Source organism: Eublepharis macularius, chromosome 12 (assembly GCF_028583425.1).
Source record: "Eublepharis macularius isolate TG4126 chromosome 12, MPM_Emac_v1.0, whole genome shotgun sequence".
NCBI lineage: Eukaryota > Metazoa > Chordata > Lepidosauria > Squamata > Eublepharidae > Eublepharis > Eublepharis macularius.
The window spans coordinates 68,624,081-68,643,485 of NC_072801.1; the positions used below are offsets into that span (position 1 = coordinate 68,624,081).

General features: G+C 45.7%; 2 protein-coding genes across 2 annotated transcripts; both read left to right on the plus strand.

Moving 5' to 3' along the window:
- Positions 1-11,976: 11,976 nt before the first annotated feature.
- On the plus strand, positions 11,977-12,927 carry LOC129339653 (olfactory receptor 2G3-like). Its single transcript, XM_054994235.1, has one exon. The coding sequence runs from the start codon at positions 11,977-11,979 to the stop codon at positions 12,925-12,927; it is 951 nt and encodes a 316-aa protein (XP_054850210.1).
- Positions 12,928-17,942: 5,015 nt separating this feature from the next.
- LOC129340304 (olfactory receptor 2D3-like) lies at positions 17,943-18,866 on the plus strand. The gene has a single exon (XM_054995022.1). It carries the CDS (start codon positions 17,943-17,945, stop codon positions 18,864-18,866), a length of 924 nt encoding a protein of 307 aa, XP_054850997.1.
- Positions 18,867-19,405: the final 539 nt, after the last annotated feature.

Here is a 19,405-nt window from a genome sequence, read left to right on the forward strand (position 1 = left end):
AATGTCGCTCCTGAGGGCTGTGGACCTTGAAGATTGATGTGAGGAACTGCTGCAGCTGAAAAGGGGAAACTGAGGAAACTGCCCCTCTAGTCTGCGCCCAAGCCCTGGTCTTTCATAGTCAGTATTGCCTACCCTGAGGAGCCGCGATTCACACATTTCCACTGAGTCACTCACAGCCCTGAAGCAAGGCTGTCGTCTCCCTGTGGGTCTTGGAAACAGGAACTGGAGTGGAGTGTTGCAGCTGTTGGGATCGAAGCCCTGAGGTAAGAGTTTGCTGTCTTTTAGATCATAAAGATGGCTTGTGTTGGAGCCAAGTACATGAAATCGACTTTGTTTCCACACAGGTGGGAGGTCTTGGACAATAATGTAGCATTCTTATTTGACTTTATCATTTGTATATTTGGAGTGGTGATTTGTGATTTTTAATATTGGTTTGTTATGTATGTTTTAATGAAAATTATTGAGAAGCAGCAGCAGGAAAAATCTTTAAATAATTAGGTGGCTCCTTCGTCTTCATTGAAAACTCACACCCTGGAAATCTAGTTGGTCTTTAAGGAGCTGCTGGATCCAAACCATGCACTTGACCTACGTATCAGTAACATTTTGTGTTGTGATATTCATTCCTATTTATCCCTGCTGAATGCTGTCTATTTGTTCATTGACCCGAGTGTTTTTACTGTATGGAATTTTAGCAAAGTTCAGATTTGTTGACGGGGTGTGGCCATTGATTTCTACAAGCAATAAACACAGGTCCTCATTCATGCTACAGAAGAAGAGCCAATCCAATAATGGGGACCAAGTCAGACGTAGCTAGCAAAGAAAAATATTGACAAGCTGATATGGGGGACGATCAATGCCTGCGTTTCTGCTGCCACTCTTCCCACCCCACCCCCTCCACAAATTGCATGGCTTCCTCTCTCACTAGATCTGCCTTTGTTTTGCTCCAATATTTTTTGGCACCATTTGATGCTTCTGTACCTTGAAGAAAATTCCATTATGGAATATGGAGCTTAATCCAAGGTATATGTGTATGATATAGATTGTGAATGGAATCAGTTCTTTTCCTACAGCTGCCTCAGCAACTTTGTCATTCCTCTCTGTAACTGGTTTCTCCTGCTGTTTAGTACATATGACACTGCTTTGGCCTGTTTGGTGCCAGTTTGGTGTAGTGGTTAAGAGCAGCAGGACTCAACCGGGTTTGATTCCCCACTCCTCCGCTTGAAGCCATCTGGGTGACCTTGGGTCAGTCACAGCTCTCTCAGAGCTCTCTCAGCCCCACCCACCTCACAGGGTGATTGTCATGAGGATAATAATAACATACTCTGAGTGTAGCATTGAGTTGGTCTGAAGGGCTGTATATAAATCTAATATTATTATTAGACAGCCAGTATCATGAGTATTGTGAAAGCTTTATAAACCGCTCTGAGTGGGTATTAAGTTGTCCTGAAGGGAAGTATATAAATCAAATGTTGTTGTTTTTGTTGTTATGAAATGCTAGGTCCATCAAGGTCATTATTGTCTGGTACTATTTCTATGCCTGCTTAGTAGAGATCAAAATGGGTAGCCGTGTTAGTCTATCTGTAGCAGTAGAAAAGAGCAAGAGTCCAGTAGCACCTATAAGACTAACAAAATTTGTGTTGCCATGGTCAGATCATTCGGTCCCAAAGGCTCATCTGGGTATGCTGACCTCTTCTGCATAGGTGGCAAGCTGTGTTATGCTTGCCAGTGGAGACTAATTGATCCAATAGGATCCCAGAATGTTCTGCGGGACCCAATGCCCCCTGGTGGTTCATTGGATGAACTGATGGAGGACTGGCATGTCCGTCTCTCTGAAGCCATCGACAAAATTGCTTCCCATCACCCTCTCTGCCCACACACCAGTCTGGCCCCCTGGTATACAGAGGAGCTGAGATGGATGAAGTGGGAGCTGAGATGGCTTGATTGAGTGTGGTAGCGGTGCCTTGATGAAGAGATGAGATCATCTTATAGAGTGTCTATGAAAGCCTATGAGGTGGCTGTAAAGGCAGCAAAGAAGGAGTTCTATGTCACCTCAATAGCATCCGCAAGTTCCTGTCCAGCAAAATTATTTCAAGTAGTTCGGTCTTTGCTCTCCCTGTCCCAGGAAAAGTCCCAAATCAGGAACCTGGATATTAGCTGTGAGGCTTTCATAAGCGACTTTGTGAATAAGGTCTTGTCTCTCCATCATGGCCTGCCAGCCATGGTTGAAACAGTGAGGGAACTGGAGGCCCCTTGGCCGTCTTCTGGTCCACTTTTAGATCATTTCAGTCCACTTCCCCAGGAGGAGGTTGACAGGATCCTGTGGCTGGTGAGGCCTTCCACATACTCCCTGGACCCTTGTCCTTCATGGCTGGTAAAGGCCAGTGTGGATGGACTGAGGGCCCCACTGGAGGTCATTGTCAACTTGTCTCTGAGCTCCAGAATTTTTCTTGGAGCGCTTAAAGAAGCTGTGGTGAGACTGAAAAAAAACCCCATCTTTGGAGCCCACCAACCTATTCAGTTACTGCTCAGTTTCGAACCACCCGTTCCTGGGTAAAGTGATTGAGTGAGTGGTGGTGGAACAACTGCAGGTTTTCCTGAAGGATTCCTCTGTCCTGGACCCATTTCAGTCCAGTTTCCATTTAGGTCATGGGACGGATACAGTGCTAGTTGCCCTCACAGATGATCTTTGTAGACGCCTGGATCGAGGTGGTTGGATCTCTCAGCAGCGTCCAATATGGTCAACTACAATCTGTTGACCCACCACCTCGCTGACATGGGAATACGAGGGACTGCCTTACCATGGCTCATCTCCTTTCTCCACAGTGGACAAAGGGACAGAGGGTGGCGCTTGGGGAGAAGTTGTCATCATGCCATTCATTGGTGTGTGGCATCCCAGAAGGGTTGATGCTCTCCCGTTTTTTGGTTAAAATTTATATGTGCCTCCTTGCCCAGCTGGTATGATGCTTTGGACTGTGTTGTCATCAGTATGCTGATAACACCCAGCTGTACCTGTTGATGGACAGCTGGCCTGGCTGTACCCCAGATGCCCTAGTTAGAGCTTTGGAAGCCCTGCCTGGATGGGTGAAGCAGAGTCGACTGAAGCTGGATCCTATAAAGACAAAGGTCCTGTTCTTGGATCATGAGCTATGGAGGTCAGGGATCCAGCTCCCGGCTTTCAATGGGGCATCACTTGTGTCTGCTCTGGCAGTTAGGAGTCTGGGAGTGACGTTGGATGCCTCCTTATCTATAAAGGTCACAGCAGTGGCTCAATCTGCTTTTTTCATCTTCAGCAGGTTAGTCAGCTGGCCCCCTATCTTTCAACCAGTGATCTAATGACAGTGATCCATGCAATGGTCACCTCCAGGTTGGACTACTGTAACTCACTCTATGCAGGGCTTCCTGGAAATCTGGAAATTACAACGGATCCAGAATGCTGCTGCACGTGCCCTTACAGGTACTCTGTACAGGGCGCATATCACTCCAATCTTGCAGCAGCTACACTGGCTCACTGTGGAGTTCTGGATCAGATTCAAGGTTTTGGTTCTGACCTCTAAAGGCCTTAGCAGACAGGGGCCAGCATACCGTATGTACCTCGGAGAGCTCTTAGATCAGCTGATAAACATCTACTGGTTGTCCCTGACCCCAGGAAGACTAGACTGACCTCGACTAGAGCCAGGGCCTTTTTGGTCCTGGCCCCAAGCCTCCAACCTGGTGGAATTCTCTTTCAGTCAACACGCATGCCCACCAAGTTCTTTTATCCTTTTGGTGGGCCTGCAGGACTGAGTTGTTCCACCAGGCATGTGGTTGAGGCTGGTCTTGTATCCATCTGGCGCCTCCCCACCAGTCTTCTACTAGGGGAGTGGTACAGTTATTTGGCCCCCCACACACAAACTGTAGAGGGGGCAGAAAAATGCCCCCCCCTGCGCACTGTTAGCAGTGGTGGGCTGCACTAAACACTGCTGGAATTATGTTTTATGGAACTAATGTTGCTGCTGTTTTATTGTAATTTTAAAGTCTATTGACACTGTTGTAACCTGCCCTGAGCCTGCTAGCAGGGGGAGCGGGATAGAAGTTTAATAAACAAAATGAAATGAATGAAATGGGTTGAGCTTTCGTGAGATACAGCTCACTTCTTCAGATACTGCTAGCTGTATCTGGCTTTTAGCTGTATCTGAAGAAGTGAGCTGTGAGTGACTCATGAAAGCTCATACCCTATCGCAAATTTTGTTAGTCTTATAGGTGCTACTGGACTCTTGTTCTTTTCTGCTTAATAGAGGTCTGTTTCACGAGTCTTCCACACAGATCTCCCTCTGAATGAAATATTCTGTTCCTCGCTGTTGCCGTTTCTTTACAGGGAGGACATCAGGATGGGATTCAAGAACCTCACCTCTGTCTCTGAGTTCATCTTGGTGGGCCTGACTAATCACCGGACTACGCAGATTTTGCTCTTTATGGTCGTCCTCATCATGTACTTATTTACTGTTCTGGGGAACCTGATGATCATCATATTAGTACAGATCGATATCCACCTGCGCACCCCCATGTACTTCTTCCTCACCAACCTCTCAAGCCTGGAGATTTGCTTCGTCACCACCACCGTTCCTCAGCTACTCGCTCACCTCACAGCGGGAAAGAGAGTCATTCCCTTCGTGTCTTGTGCGGCCCAGATGTACATTGGTTCAGTTCTGGCCTGCAGCGAAAGCTTTCTGCTAGCCGCCATGGCCTATGACCGCTACTTGGCCATCTGCCACCCCCTGATGTACACCATTATCATGGGCACGTGGCGCCCCTTGCAGCTTTCTTTGGCCTCCTGGACAACTGGCTCCTTCCTTGCGTCCATAATTGTCATCGCTATCCTTCGCCACCCCTTTTGTGGCCCCAATCGAGTGAACCATTTTGCCTGTGAGGGACCGCTCTTGTTGAAACTGACTTGTGCCGATACCCACGTGACGCAACGCATCACTTTTGTGGTTGGTGCCTTGATTCTTCTGGTTCCCCTTTGTGTAATCCTGATCTCCTATGGGTTCATTCTTTCTTCTGTATTGCAAATACGAGCAGGTGCCGGAAGACGCAAAGCCTTCTCGACTTGTGCATCGCACCTGGTGGTGGTCTCTTTGTTCTATGTCACGTCCACCTTTGTGTACGTAATTCCCCAGTCAGCGAGAAGTCCTGATTATGACAAGAAAATGGCTTTCTTTTATCTTGTGGTTACCCCTCTGCTCAACCCGATCATTTATACTTTGCGGAACAAGGACGTTCATGAGGCAGCTGCCAAAGTCCTGCAAAGAATTTTCAACAAAAAGAAATAAGCATTGACATCATCCTGGTCTAGATTTTCCCCAGGTGTTAATAACTGACTACTGGGCAAGACTCAGAGGAGTTAGCCGTGTCAGGTAGGGGTGTTGGAGATGGGAGATGAATTTCTTAGGGATGGATCCATCTCTCAGCCTAATCCTACTATATAAAATGGTAACCATGTTCCCGATAACTCACATTTGGCACAAGTGCAATAACACCCCGGCCAACTGGTCAGCTGGAAAGGGACAGAACTGCTGAGCACGCAGCCTGCCATGCCCAGCTGATCAGCAGGCAAGGGATGGCAATCTGCTGTCTTCTCCCTGCCCAACTGATCTGCAGGCAAGGGGGTGCTGCAGAGCCCTCTGCTCAGCTGGGCAGGGAGAAGGCGGGCAAACCCACCTTCTCCCTGCCCAGATGATCCATGGACAAGGGGACGCTGTGGAGCCCTCCACTCAGCTGGGCAGCAAGAAGGTAGGTGAACCATCTGTTCCCTCATCTGCTGATCTGTGGGCAAAGGGAAGCTACCTAACCACTCGCCGCTCAGCTGGGCAGGGAGAAGGCTGGCAAACTGCCTACTCCCTGCCCAGATGATCCACTGGCAGTTATATGGAGATTCTGCATGCATAGTCTGAGGGACGGCGTTGGCATTATTTTCTGATGTTGGAAGGCAGTGAGTAAAAGGGTTCATTAGATGTTGAGACTCAGTCCCCAGGGGCCAAGCTACAAGTGACGAGTGACACTTGAACGGCAAGTGAGCAGACTCCCGTGTATTCCTCCCTGTTCACTTGCACTCCACTTGCGCAGTAGTGATCAAGTAGTGATCAAGTAGAGTGATCAAGTTCACTCATCAAGTACACTACTCATCAGTAGTGATCAAGTGGAGCGCAAGCGAACAGGGAGGAATACACGTGAGTCTGTTCACTTGCCGTTCAAGTGTCACTCGTCACTTGTAGCTTGGCTCTAGGTCTCCACAAAGTTGTGATGTGGCTTTAAGCTCTTGTCTCTCTGCCTATTGAATTTAGTGCTGTTGACGTGTTTTACAGGCTGCTTTGAAGATATCTTTTTTTCTTTCAGAAAAATAAGTACTTTTAATAAAAATAAATAAATGACCAAATCAATGATCTGCCTCACTGTTGGGAAAAAAGTGGGTAAAAATCGTTTAAATTCAGAGTTGCAATGGATCTTGAATCTATAGAGAGCCAGACACCTGGTTTGCTTTTAAAATATTTACTTCTAAAGGGAAAAAAGGTACACAGGGTTTCTACAAAATAAAGGTGCTGCTTGGAGGTGCTGCTGGATTCTTTTTGATTTTGCTACTACAGACTAACACGGCTAACTCCTCTGAACCTTTACAGAAGCAAACTGATCTCCATATCAGAAGGAGTTGTTTGCATCTACTCCGCCCTCCCCTCTCCTCCTCTATATCTGACCAGTTTCTTTTGACCCTCCATGCTGTCAGATCTGTGGCTAAATAATAGTTGTATCCAGACTACCTTCTGCAATCAGACAAGAGTCCGTTGTTTTCAAAAGATTTACTGAAAAAAGCAACCATTATAGTCCACTGGCCCAGATGCAATATCTGGGCTGGTACACGTGTATTGTTACGAATGAGAGGCAAAGAATACAGTACAAAGTATCAAGACTCAGTAGGCCCAGCCTCCCCCCACAGTTCTCAAAACAATCCCTTTGAAGCTGAGAAAGTGAAAGTTTCCCAGGGCTGGAAAAGCTGTAGTCAAAACATTCCTCTTCTGAGAGATAGCTGCTAGGGAACATCTTGGCACCTGTGAGGAAAGCACTCAGAACACTAAAAGAATTAAAATGGAGTCTCTTTGGTTACAACATATAGGGAAGCATTCTGAACCTGACACATGCATCTGACGAAGAGAACTGTGATTCTCAAAAGCTTATGCTACAATAAAATTGGTTAGTCTTAAAGGTGCTACTGGACTCTTTTTGATTTTAAAAAATAAAGAACTCTATTCCCTATATCTTTACAGTATGGAGTACAAACTTAGACAGAGTGAGCAATGGAGATCCTTCTCCTTCTTCTTGACCTTAGAGAGGAAATCACCTGACCTATTGCCCAATAAACACATCTTATTTTCCTGGGCTTTCAGCTAGACAAGGCTATTGGCTGTCTGCCAGGGTTCTCTTCCAGGTCAATACAAACAAAGCACACTGGGTACACACGTTAACCCCATAATGACTGAATGTCAGACCTTGCGACATATATTCCAACACTTACAAGGTTGGTGTGAAGTCAAATAAAGGACACTACGTGGACATGTAATATAAGCAAGCACTGAACATTTGCTCTGAGTTGCTTTGCTGTGGCAGCTTGCTGGCTGACTTTGGGCCAGTCTATTACCCTAATGAGGGGTCTCCTTGAGAGTTGAGGGAATTCGCGTGCAAGGAGAAGCAGCAAGAGGGCGTAACTGCGAGATCCTCCGCTAATTTTTACCATGTCTCTTCCCCCAGAAGACTCTCATGATGACCAAGCAGGTGTTCAAAGAATGATTTTTATTAAAGGTGTATCAAAAGCAATCGTACAAGAACATGCACTGCACACATACAAGGTTTCCTAGGAGAAGCAGAGAGTTGGATAGAGTTTCAGGGCTTTGGGGTTACAGTTGCCAGTCCAGAAGGGGAACAGCTTCATCGTTCAGCGCTTTGCAGCAAGAAGAAAGAGAGGGACTCAGATGTGCAGTCTGAGAGTGTATGGGTAGGTCCAGAACACATACGCTGAATGGAGCAGCAAGTAGTCTAGTTACACTGTGGGACATACCCTGGGGCAGGACTGCATCTCCTGCCCCCAAACAATAACTTAATGGCTGTCTCCAGGGCAAGACAAAGAACTGGGAAGATTTGATTAAGCCTTCTTGGGAGAAGCCAAAGCTATTCATGACCAGTGATGGCTGTATAGGTGAGGCTATCAGAGCCCTGAATGGCCTGGAATGGGAGAGTGGATAAGAAGGTTGGCAGGGTGTGTTGATGGAATTAATTCAGGAACTCCGGGAAATACTATTGTCTTAGGATCTCTGCACATCTCCAGGGCTGTAGGGCTAAAAGATAGTCTTGCATGGTCACTCACGTGTCAGTAATTTTCCAGCTCCTGGTCGGGATCTGGCATCCGTCTCCTGTTGTGCTAGGCAGCATTCCCGTGGAGTGAGGGGCTTATGATATTGCCATATTCATAAGCCAGTTTGGTGTAGTAATTAAGAGCGGCAGGTCTCTAATCTGGAGAACCAGGTTTGATTCCCCACTCCTCCACTTGACGCCAGCTGGATGACCTTGGGTTAGCCACACAGCTCTTTCAGAGCTCTCTCAGCCCCACCCACCTCACAGGGTGATTGTTGTGAGGATAATAATAACATACTTTGTAAACCACTCTGAATGGGTTTTAAGTTGTCCTGAAGGGCGGTATATAAACCAAATGTTATTATAATAATTATTATTAGCATGAGGGCAGGTCCAACTACTAACAAGTTACACACCCTCAGCCTCATCTAATTTGCAGGCCTTTGTAAGAATAAAAGGGGGAAATGTTGTAAATCACTTGGGGTCCTCAGTGGGGAGAAATGTCTCTGACACATAATGAGATTTTAAGGCACCCGGTTTTGCTCACTGGTTCCCCACATATAAGTTGCTATGATGAACACGCAACCTCTGGGGGAGTTGGTTTTCCATCACCTCTGCTCACAAATTGTTGGATCCAGACTCAACTGGCAATTTCCACCGATTCCCTCATCCCACAGCAGAATACCCCTTGTGTCGTTCTTCTGGGTCCCCTCGCCTCCCTGGAACAGCATTTTGTGGGGATCGGTGAGCTAGAGAAGGAGATGGGAGGAAAGGCATTCCCTGTTGAGGTTTTCATGGCAAGAGAATAACAGAGAGGTGGTTTGCCATTGCCTGCCTCTGCAACCCTGGCCCTTATTGGAGGACTTCCATCCAACTACTCACCAAGGCTGCCCCTGCTTAGCTTCTGAGAGCTAACAAGATCGGACTTGCCTGGGCTCTGTATGTATGTATGTATGTATGTACGTACGTACGTACGTACGTACGTATGTATGTATGCAGGGCTTTTTTTCTGGGAAAAGAGGTGGTGGAACTCAGTGGGTTGCCCTCGTAGAAAATGGTCACATGGCTGGTGGCCCCGCCCCCTGATCTCCAGACAGAGGGGAGTTGAGATTGCCCTCCGTGCCACCAAGCGGCACCCTCCGCACCGCCAAGTGGCACGGAGGGCAATCTAAACTCCCCTCTGTCTGGAGATCAGGGGGCGGGGCCACCAGCCATGTGACCATTTTCAAGAGGTTCCAGAACTCCGTTCCCCCGCGTTCCCCCTGAAAAAAAAGCCCTGTATGTATGTGTGTATGTATGTATGTATAATTTCTTCATCCGGACTGCAAATTCAGTCGCTGGTAGAAGCCACGTGAAAGGCATATTTGAATGGAATTGGAAGACCGGTTCAATGGTATTCTATACAGCAAAAGAGTTTGTTCCTGTGATTATAGGCCCATGGACGGTTTGTCTCATGTGACATTCCAGTGTCTGAGATTAGAAGCTGAGAGCAATAGATTTTTGAGGACCATTATATCTCATTTCCCAGGAAGGACAGAGCAGGAGAAATTAGTTCTATTATTGGCAAATAGAGACACATCCATTACTCTCCCAATGGCAAGGTTTGCTGCTACCATCATAAAGGTAAAAAAGATGATGAGGCCTGCTGGCCAAGCATGGTTGACCCCTACAGTAACTGCTCTACTCTGAATCTCTAGACTCTGGATTGTATGTCGTTTTTATTATTCTGCATTTTAATCATTTTTATGAAAATGTCCAGAATTTTTAATAAAAATTATCTTGATGGATATTTAATTGTATCTTGTATCTTAGCTAGGGCTTTCTGCTAAGGCAAAAAAGATTAACTAAATGGAATTGTGCCTGTGATCGATTTTGTGTCTCTACTGCCCTCTGCTGGAGAAAGTAACTTCTGCTCTTTGTAAAAGCACCGAGTCATACTACTAACCCACAGAAGCTGGGTTCAGATAGCCGGCTCGAAGTTGACTGCTCTTTGTACAGCTATTGAAATGTTTTAACATAGGAACAACTGCATTGGCAAGCAATTTCTCCAGCTTTACAGTCACTTGCATTTAGGTCCTCTTGCTTTATCATTCTAGGAGGAGGATGTGGATCAGTGGCAATGTCCATATGACTCCAGTAACACTTTTTTTTGGAAAGACCACCATCTTTCAAAAGAATGCATCTCTTCTATCCCGTTATGCTTGGATTGCACACATCCTTCAAGGAACTCGGGGCAGTGTATGTCTTTCTTCCCTGTGACAGAGTGATTTGTCGAAGGTCACCCAGTAAATTTCATCTGCAATTGGGATTTGAACCTGGTTCCTCCCATCCTGGTCTGGTGCACAGCACAGCAGAGATGCTTCAGAGAGTGACAGCAAATATGTTTAAGAATTCAGAAGATGTTTCAGAGGGTTGATGGAAAGAGGCTTTGAAGGGTAGAGAAGGGATAGCAGTGGGATAGAACAAAGCATTTGGTGGAAGGCAACACAAAGTCTTTCAACCGATGGAGAAAAAAAGACTTTCATGGGTCATGGTTGTTGTGGGTTTTCCGGGCTGTATTGCCGTGGTCTTGGCATTGTAGTTCCTGACGTTTCGCCAGCAGCTGTGGCTGGCATCTTCAGAGGTGTAGCACCAAAAGACAGAGATCTCTCATTGTCACAGTGTGGAAAAGGTGTTGGCAGGTCATTTATATCTACTCAGGAGGGGTGGGGTTGAGCTGAGTCATCCTGTAAGAGTTTCCCAGGGTGTGGAATGCTAATGGCGGGAGGCTTCACTGTATCCTGAGGAGGTTCTTTTGCATATGGATTGGTGCTTGATGTGCTAATCTTCTCCGCAGGGCTATTGTCGGGTGTAGAGTGTTTTGGTGCTACACCTCTGAAGATGCCAGCCACAGCTGCTGGCGAAACGTCAGGAACTACAATGCCAAGACCACGGCAATACAGCCCGGAAAACCCACAACAACCATCGTTCTCCGGCCGTGAAAGCCTTCGACAATTTCATGGGTCAGTTTGCAAGATGTTTTACAATCACAAACCAAAAGGTCATGTTACAGCTTGATGTTGGTTTACTAAAAATGATTGCTATAAATCTGCCCCGATGATTCATCAAGCATCAACACTCTGCTTGCAAGCTGACAGGCCAGTTTTGCTGGCCTCTCTAAATAGACTTCTTGCCGAAAAAAGATCTTACTTCCATAGAGCTCCGGTGTTTCAGGGGGAGGCAGAAGTTAGCCGAACCATCACTTTATTATGGATCTGTGAATTTATCCATAATGAAGACACAAATTGTGACTAGTTATCAAAACAGTGAAGTTCTATTTCTGAACTTTACATGGGTCTATTTTGGAAACTTTCAAACCTGATAGTTGTATAAGAGATGCTACCTTCTAGGGACAGGTGAGAGATCTAGGGAGCAATATTAAGCAGGTCTATTAACATATAAGTCCCCTTTAATTCAATGGAACTTACTTCCAGGAAATTTGGGGGTGGGTGGGAATTGCAACGTCAATGAGATAAAGTTGGTTGGACGAGTCAAGGTGGGAGGTCTGGATCATGATACTTGCTCTCACTGCTGCTCTTTCTATCCAAGCAGGAAGCCAGGATGGGGTCTGAAAACCTCACCTCCATCACCGAGTTCATCCTGGTGGGACTCACCAGCCACCGAAAGTCCCAGGTTTTGCTCTTTGTCATCCTCCTCCTTATCTACACCTTTACAGTAATGGGGGACCTGGGAATTATCTTGCTCATCTGGACCGACCCTCATCTCCACACACCCATGTACTTCTTCCTTATGCTCTTCTCAGGCCTGGAAATCTGCTATGTCACCTGCAGTATGCCCCAGATGTTGGCTCACCTCCAGGCTGGGAATGGTGCTATTTCTTTTGGCCGTTGCACAGCCCAGGGGTATGTCAGTATGTGCCTGGGCACTGTTGAGTTTCTTCTGCTGGGCGTCATGGCCTACGACCGCTATCTGGCCATCTGCTGTCCCCTGGTGTATGCCATTGCCATGGACAGGGGTTGGCAGTTGCTGCTGGCTTCCGTCTCCTGGGCTGCCGGCTTTTTCTTTGCTCTTGTATATGTGGGCTGCATCCTTCGCCACCCCTACTGTGTACCCAACCGTATCAACCACTTCTACTGCGAGCTGCCTCTGGTGTTGAAACTAGCATGCACGGACACCTGCATCACAGAGACCGTGATTTTTGTGCTGGCAGGTCTGATCCTTGCAGGTCCACTGGCAGCTATCCTGACTTCCTATACTCTAATACTTTCCACTGTGTTACAAATGAAGTCAATGGCTGGAAGGAGCAAGGCCTTCTCCACATGCAGCTCCCACTTGCTGGTGGCTACCCTGTTCTATGGTACTGTTGTTTTCACGTACATGAGACCCCGATCAAGCTCAGCTCCTGATCGGGACAAACAAATTGCAGTCTTTTATGTGGTGATAACCCCACTGCTCAATCCGATCATTTATACCCTGCGCAAGAAGGACATCCATGTGGCAGTGGCCAAGACATTGCGAAGATGCGGGGCTGAACACAAAAGAGGAACATAACGCAATTGGTCTGGACATTGATCAAGGACTAAACAGAGAAATATAGATCTGGGAGGCACCCCCCACAAAGTCATCTAGTCCAACCTACTGCACAATGCACATCTACTTCCCGCCCAGTGACTAGTCTCTAGAACAGACAATTAGTTGTGATGCCTTTGCAAAGTTTTTCACTGATAAAATAGCACAAACATGCTGTGAACTGGATGCCAACTGTAATATACGCAAGGCAGAAGAAATGCTTAGTACACCATTGGGTCCACTTATGGACCCAGTCAGCATATTGGTATCTGTGAAGGCCATTGTGCACTGAATCCTTGCCCATCTTGGCTGTTAAAATCATATAAAGACCACATAAATGAGCTCTTGATGTCTGTCATAAATCAGTCAATAACTCCAGGTGCCTTTCCTTGGCCACTCAAGGAGGCGGTTATCCACCCTCTGCTTAATAAACTAATATTGTAAGTATTAAATAAATAAATAAATAAATAATATGGTAGAGTAGGTGAAGGGTTGTGTTTAGATCTACTATGCATCTACTTGTTTTAGTAGCACCAATGGGTGGTTCAGTGTGTGTACTGGTTAGAGCATCAGGGTAGTGATGAGAACCACTAGGCCCCCACTAGCCCGGCCTTTGGAATGAACTTTAGTAGCTGGGACTGGAAAGGTCCTGTAACCCTGAATAGATGGAGAGGTGGAATCTTCCACTCATGTTTCCTGTAAACAAAGAATGTCAAAATTGCATTAAAAAGTTAAAAATTCAGGGTCATATAGTTTGTCCCCCCCCACACACACACACACAGTCCAAGATAAGACATTTAATTGTCAGTCATCCTTGGCAATTTGCTCTAGGTCCCCATTTAAATCTTGGAAGATACAGCCATTTTTTAATGCCCTCTTAGTGTTTCAAAAGCAAGTGGAGGACTTGTCCTGCTGTATCAACTGGCAAATGCCAGGGTCAGTTGGTTTATATGTCTCTGGATTGGAAGAAATGAGATCCATGGGAGATCCCACTGCATTATTCCAACAAGGGGTTATTGTCTCGTGAATCTGCTTGAGGGTTACTATCTCAAGGTTCTTGGATACTTGTAGTTTTTGTTTCACATATTCCAGCCTTTCGATGTTAGCTGCCTGTTCCACTGTTGGCAGATTCCCAAAGGAGTGCAAGAGTTCAATCTCTACAGGGTTTTCTAGATGATTATGCATTGGGTTAGTAGGATTTTGTTCTGCATAGGCCCTTTTAGGGTCCGAGTGTTGAGGATCCGACCTTGGGATTTCCACAGGTTCCTTCCAGCTTATCAAGTCCGTATTCGAGGAAACGGAGATATACTGATCCTCACAGTTGACACCGTTGGCATTTTAACACAAGTCCTCTTTGATATGCTCAAAATATATCCAGGCCCTTTTAATACAAGGACGACAAATTGGTTCTCTTTTGTTTATCACTGTATTCAATCCCCCTAAGTTCCCAATAAAGAACAACAAAACTTTTTGGGACCTTCTAGCCGACACTCTTGAAACCCTGACTTGTAGCTTTCCTAACTCTCAAGTTGTTCTGTGTGGTGATTTTAATGCTAGGATTGGGTCAGGCTCACCTAATATGGTGGCCGATGCCAAAACCTTGATTGCTGAACAAGCCACCTTGCTCGACCGATCCTCTCAAGATCCAGTCATTAACAAGCCTGGCTTATGCCTACTGGAGTTGCTCTCTGTTCACAATCTGTGTATTCTGAATGGTTCCAAATTTGATATCTCTGGTGGTACATTTACTTACCTGTCCTCACGTTGGGCCAGTATAATTGATTACCTGGCCATCTCTCCCTCCTTATTATACCATATGGATTGCTTTCAGACAGATAATAGAGTTGAGAGTGATCACTGCCCTTTGAGACTTCTTCTTAACTTTAAGCAGGGTATTTACCTAAGCCCTACTTTAGATCCTCCAGGTGATATTCTTCCTGGGGCTAGAAGAATTAAGTGGTCTGACCAGTTGCTCATGGACCTGGCTCAGGTATTGACAAATGAAGCACTATTGTCCTGGCGTCAAACTTTATTGCAACCTAGTAGTAACACTATCAAACTTTTTGATGAGATTGTTAGCTCCTTTAAACCCATGATTTCTAACAACAGACCATTAAATTCGAAAAAAACTCATGGCAGTGGAGTTTGACCAGGAGTGTAAAATGGCCAAGAAAGAGTTAAGTAACTGTACACGTTTGATTTGTTACCGCAAAGATGAAGCATCTGTAACCCAACTCTGACTCCTTAGATCTAAATATAAAAATCTTAAAAGAAAAAAACTTGATCATGCCAAACACCTATGACATGAATTAGGTCTGGCAGTCGCAGAGAAAAGAGAGTCGCGTTTTTGGGAACTTGTTTCTTTTGGGCTTGGCAAGCCTCCTTTTCAGCTTGAAGCTCAAATTTCAGGAAAAGACTGGCGTACACATTTCAGCAAAATTTTTGGAGCGCCTCCGTCCCCATCCTTGACTGATGGCATACAGAGGCAAATTTCCCACTCTGAATTCTCTGTATCTCCTAATTGGCTCCCAGTTACTGAACCTGAGATTAGAGATCTTATCAACTCTCTAGCCTCAGGAAAAGCTCCAGGAGAGGATTTTATTCCTCCGGAACTACTAAAGTCCTTTCCTGACTGGTGGTTGCCAATACTTGCCAGAGTCTTTACGCAGATTAATGAAACTGGCGTTTTCCCGTCAGGATGGAAACTTAGTATTGTAGCTCCTATTCATAAGAAAGGTGATAAAGCAGATCCAAAAAACTACTGTCCCATAAGCTTGTTGAATATTACAGCAAAACTTTATAGTAAATATCTTCTGCATAAATTGGAGGACTGGGAAATTTCTAATCATGTAATCCACCCCAATCAGGCTGGCTTTAGAAAGGGCCAAAGTAAAGTTGAGCACTGTCAAAATCTTTATCAATTAGCCCTATCAGGCATAAATGGCCCCACTAAAGCCCTTTTTGTAGCATTTGTAGTTCTTGCTGCTGCATTTGATTCTATAGACAGAAATCGTCTCTGAAAGAAGCTAGCTAGCACAAATATAGATAAATGCTTGCTGTTTTTTGCTGATCTAGTACCCACAGCAAGATAAACGCTTGCTGTGGGTACTAGATCAAATCAAGACTGAAGTCTCCCTAGAAGCCAAAATGATAAAACTAATGCTATCATCCTTTGGTCACATCATGAGAAGACAAGATTCTCTGGAAAAGTCAATAATGCAAGAAAAGTGGAAGGCAGTAGGAAAAGAGGAAGACCTAAAACGAGATGGCTTGACTCAATAAAAGAAGCCACGTCCTCCAGTTTGCAGGATCTGAGCAAGGCAGTTAATGATAGGATGTTTTGGACGTCTTTCCTTCATAGGGTTGCCAGAGATCAGAGGCGACTTGATGGCACATAACACACACAGTACTTGAGAAACCCAAGAGGCTGAATGTATTAAACAACAAACTCTTTCAGACAAATACAAGCACCAAAGGGATCAGAGCATTCCCCATGGATTAGATCCACAGTCTTTATTACCCTACTGAGTCTCTGACCTTTGAAGATAGCTTTTAAAGAAAATTCACGGTAAGAACAAAGCCAGCATGCTGTTCTCTCTATCTTCTGTGCTTGAAAACAGCCCAGCAGTTTTGAAGAAGCCAGCTTGTTTTAGTCCTCGTCTTAGAAACCGTTACAAATTGGATGACAAAGGATCAGTGAAGGTAATTTACGGTCTGCATCTTACTGCTTTGCATGGATAAGATCCCAATTAGCACATGAATCTCAGATCTGTGTCACTGGGGGGGTAGCTGCAAATTGAGATAGGAAGTCCTCAGCTGGATGTATTGAGGTCCTCCTTGGAAATTCTGGGTGTTGTTGTGTTCTTCCATCATCTTTCTAATGGTGCCAGGGAGATTTTAATGTCTTCCAGTAGCAAATTAAGCATAATATTCCCAACTAGTAATGTACATCATCCAATACTTTTCTCCAGAGTGTGTCTGTGTCCATAGCCCAAAAATCAATTCCCAAGGATCTTCAGATCTTGCTGTCAAACAGTGAGGGAATTCTAAACGGATTCTGTTCTCATAGTGGAAGAACAAGTCAGCAGGTGTTTGGCTACTATGATCCTGACACTAGCAATATTTACGAAGTAGAGCAGAGAAACCCTTCATAGGCAGCGCTTGTGGGAAGGGTGTTGTTGTCTTTCCCTCAAAGTCATTGGCAATACAGGGACATTCCAGGTGATGTCCTATTACCTTTCATTAGAACGTTGGCTGACATTCTGCTCCCACTCCACAAAAGCCGGTAGTGTGAGAAATTCCATCTTGCTTTTTGAAGAACACCTAGGAGGAAAAGCACAAGGCTAAAAATCTAGCCTGTAATGGAGAACAAAGCACTGGGCTCTTACATTTTTTTCATTTTTATGGTAAATTTTATTATGTTAACTTCAGGTAAGTTGTATCTATAGTTTTTTAAATGTCAGATGATTTAGGACTGTGACAAAGAGCCCTTTATTGCAGCACTGTGCTATGCAGAAATGCAATAAGTTCATCTGAGGGCCAAGCTACAAGTGATGAATGACACTTGAACGGCAAGTGGATTGAGTGGAGGGCAAGTGAACAGGGAGAAATACACTTGCCGTTCAAGTGTCATTCGTCACTTGTAGCTTGGCCCTGAGACAGCAAATGGACTGGAGACAGGTTTGGAGTAAGATGTTGACATTTTTTAGAGGCCTGAAATATCTCTGGAGATTGGGGTGGGGGTGGGGAGCCACCACAGACCCTTCCACAGAGGTGCTATTTTCCCTCCCCTTAGAGAGGAAGAATCTGGAGAATCAAGAAAAAATGGTTTTCTAGAGACTGGACTGAGATGAAGGTGCTGAATTTTATTAAGTGGTTTAAGGTTTATCATGGTTTGGTATAGCATTCAAAGCATGACTTTTTAAATGACGATCCCATTCCCAGAAAATATCACTTATCTCTCAGTGTTGCCCTTTCACTACAGACAGGAGGCAAGAATGAAGGCTGAGAACTCGACGTCCATATCAGAGTTCATCTTGGAGGGGCTCAGCCACCACAGGAAGACACAGAACCTTCTCTTTGTGGTCCTCCTCCTCATCTACTCGCTTACCCTTGTGGGAAACTTGGTGATCATCCTGCTGGTACAAACCAACACCCAACTCCACACGCCCATGTACTTCTTCCTCATGCACTTGTCAGGTGTTGAGATCTGTTACGTCACCAGCACGGAGCCACAGATGCTGGCTCACCTCCTCAGTGGAAATGGAGCCATCTCCTTCACCCGGTGCGCCATCCAGATGTACATGGTATTGTCCATGGGGAGTGCAGAATGCTTCCTGTTGGGTGTCATGGCCTATGACCGCTACTTGGCCATCTGCCGTCCTCTGAATTACACTGTTGCCATGGACCGATGGCGTCAGTTGCAGCTGGCCTCAGCATGCTGGTCAGGCGGCTTCCTCTCTGGTGTCATATATATGGGCTGTACCTTCCGCCATCCCTTCTGTGGCCCCAACCATGTCAACCACTTCATCTGTGAGATGCCAGTGGTGCTGAAACTCGCCAGTGCTGATACGCATATCACAGAGGCTGTCATTTCTGTGCAGGCAGGGTTGATCCTCTTGGGTCCCTTTTCTGTTATCCTGGCCTCCTATGCACTCATTCTCTTCTCTGTGATGAAAATGCACTCAGCCACTGGAAGGTACAAAGCCTTCTCTACATGCGCTTCCCATCTTGTAGTGGTCACTATGTTCTATGGCACTGTCATCTCTATGTACATGAGACCCACTTCTGGTACAGCTCCAGCTCATGACAAGCAAATAGCTGTTTTTTACATTGTAGTCACCCCACTGCTCAACCCTGTTATTTACACCCTGAGGAACAAGGATGTCCATGGAGCCATAGCCAAGCTGCTGCAAAGATAAGATTTCTGAATAAAAACTGGGACACTGATGTCTTCTTCAAGGGTGGCCACCACTTGCCTTCTATGAACACATACACAGAGTAGCTGCAGCTTTATGTTTGAATGGAGGAAGTCTTAGCTTGACCTTAAGGTTCACATGCTCTGACTTGGATGGGCCAGGCTAGCCTGATCTTGTTAGATCTCTAAAGCTAAGCAGGGTCTGTCCTGGTTAGTACTTGGATGGGAGACCACCGAGGAAGGCCAGGGCCACTATGCAGAGGCAGACAATGGCAAACCTCCTCTATCTATCTCTTTCATTGAAAACCCTAAGTAGGCTGTGACATTATGGCACTTTACATACACACAAGGTTCATGTGGAATTTGTGAGGTCTTCCGGGGGTGGGTTCCCCCCCGGGGTGGGCTCTGGGGGTGGGTTCCTCCCGATCTCTCACTCTAATCCTCATTTGGGACTTGTGGTGAGAACATATTTTAACTCCATTGTATTGGAAGCAAAATAGAACTGGCAGGCTGAAAAGAAATGCCAGATTGTAGCCTACCATA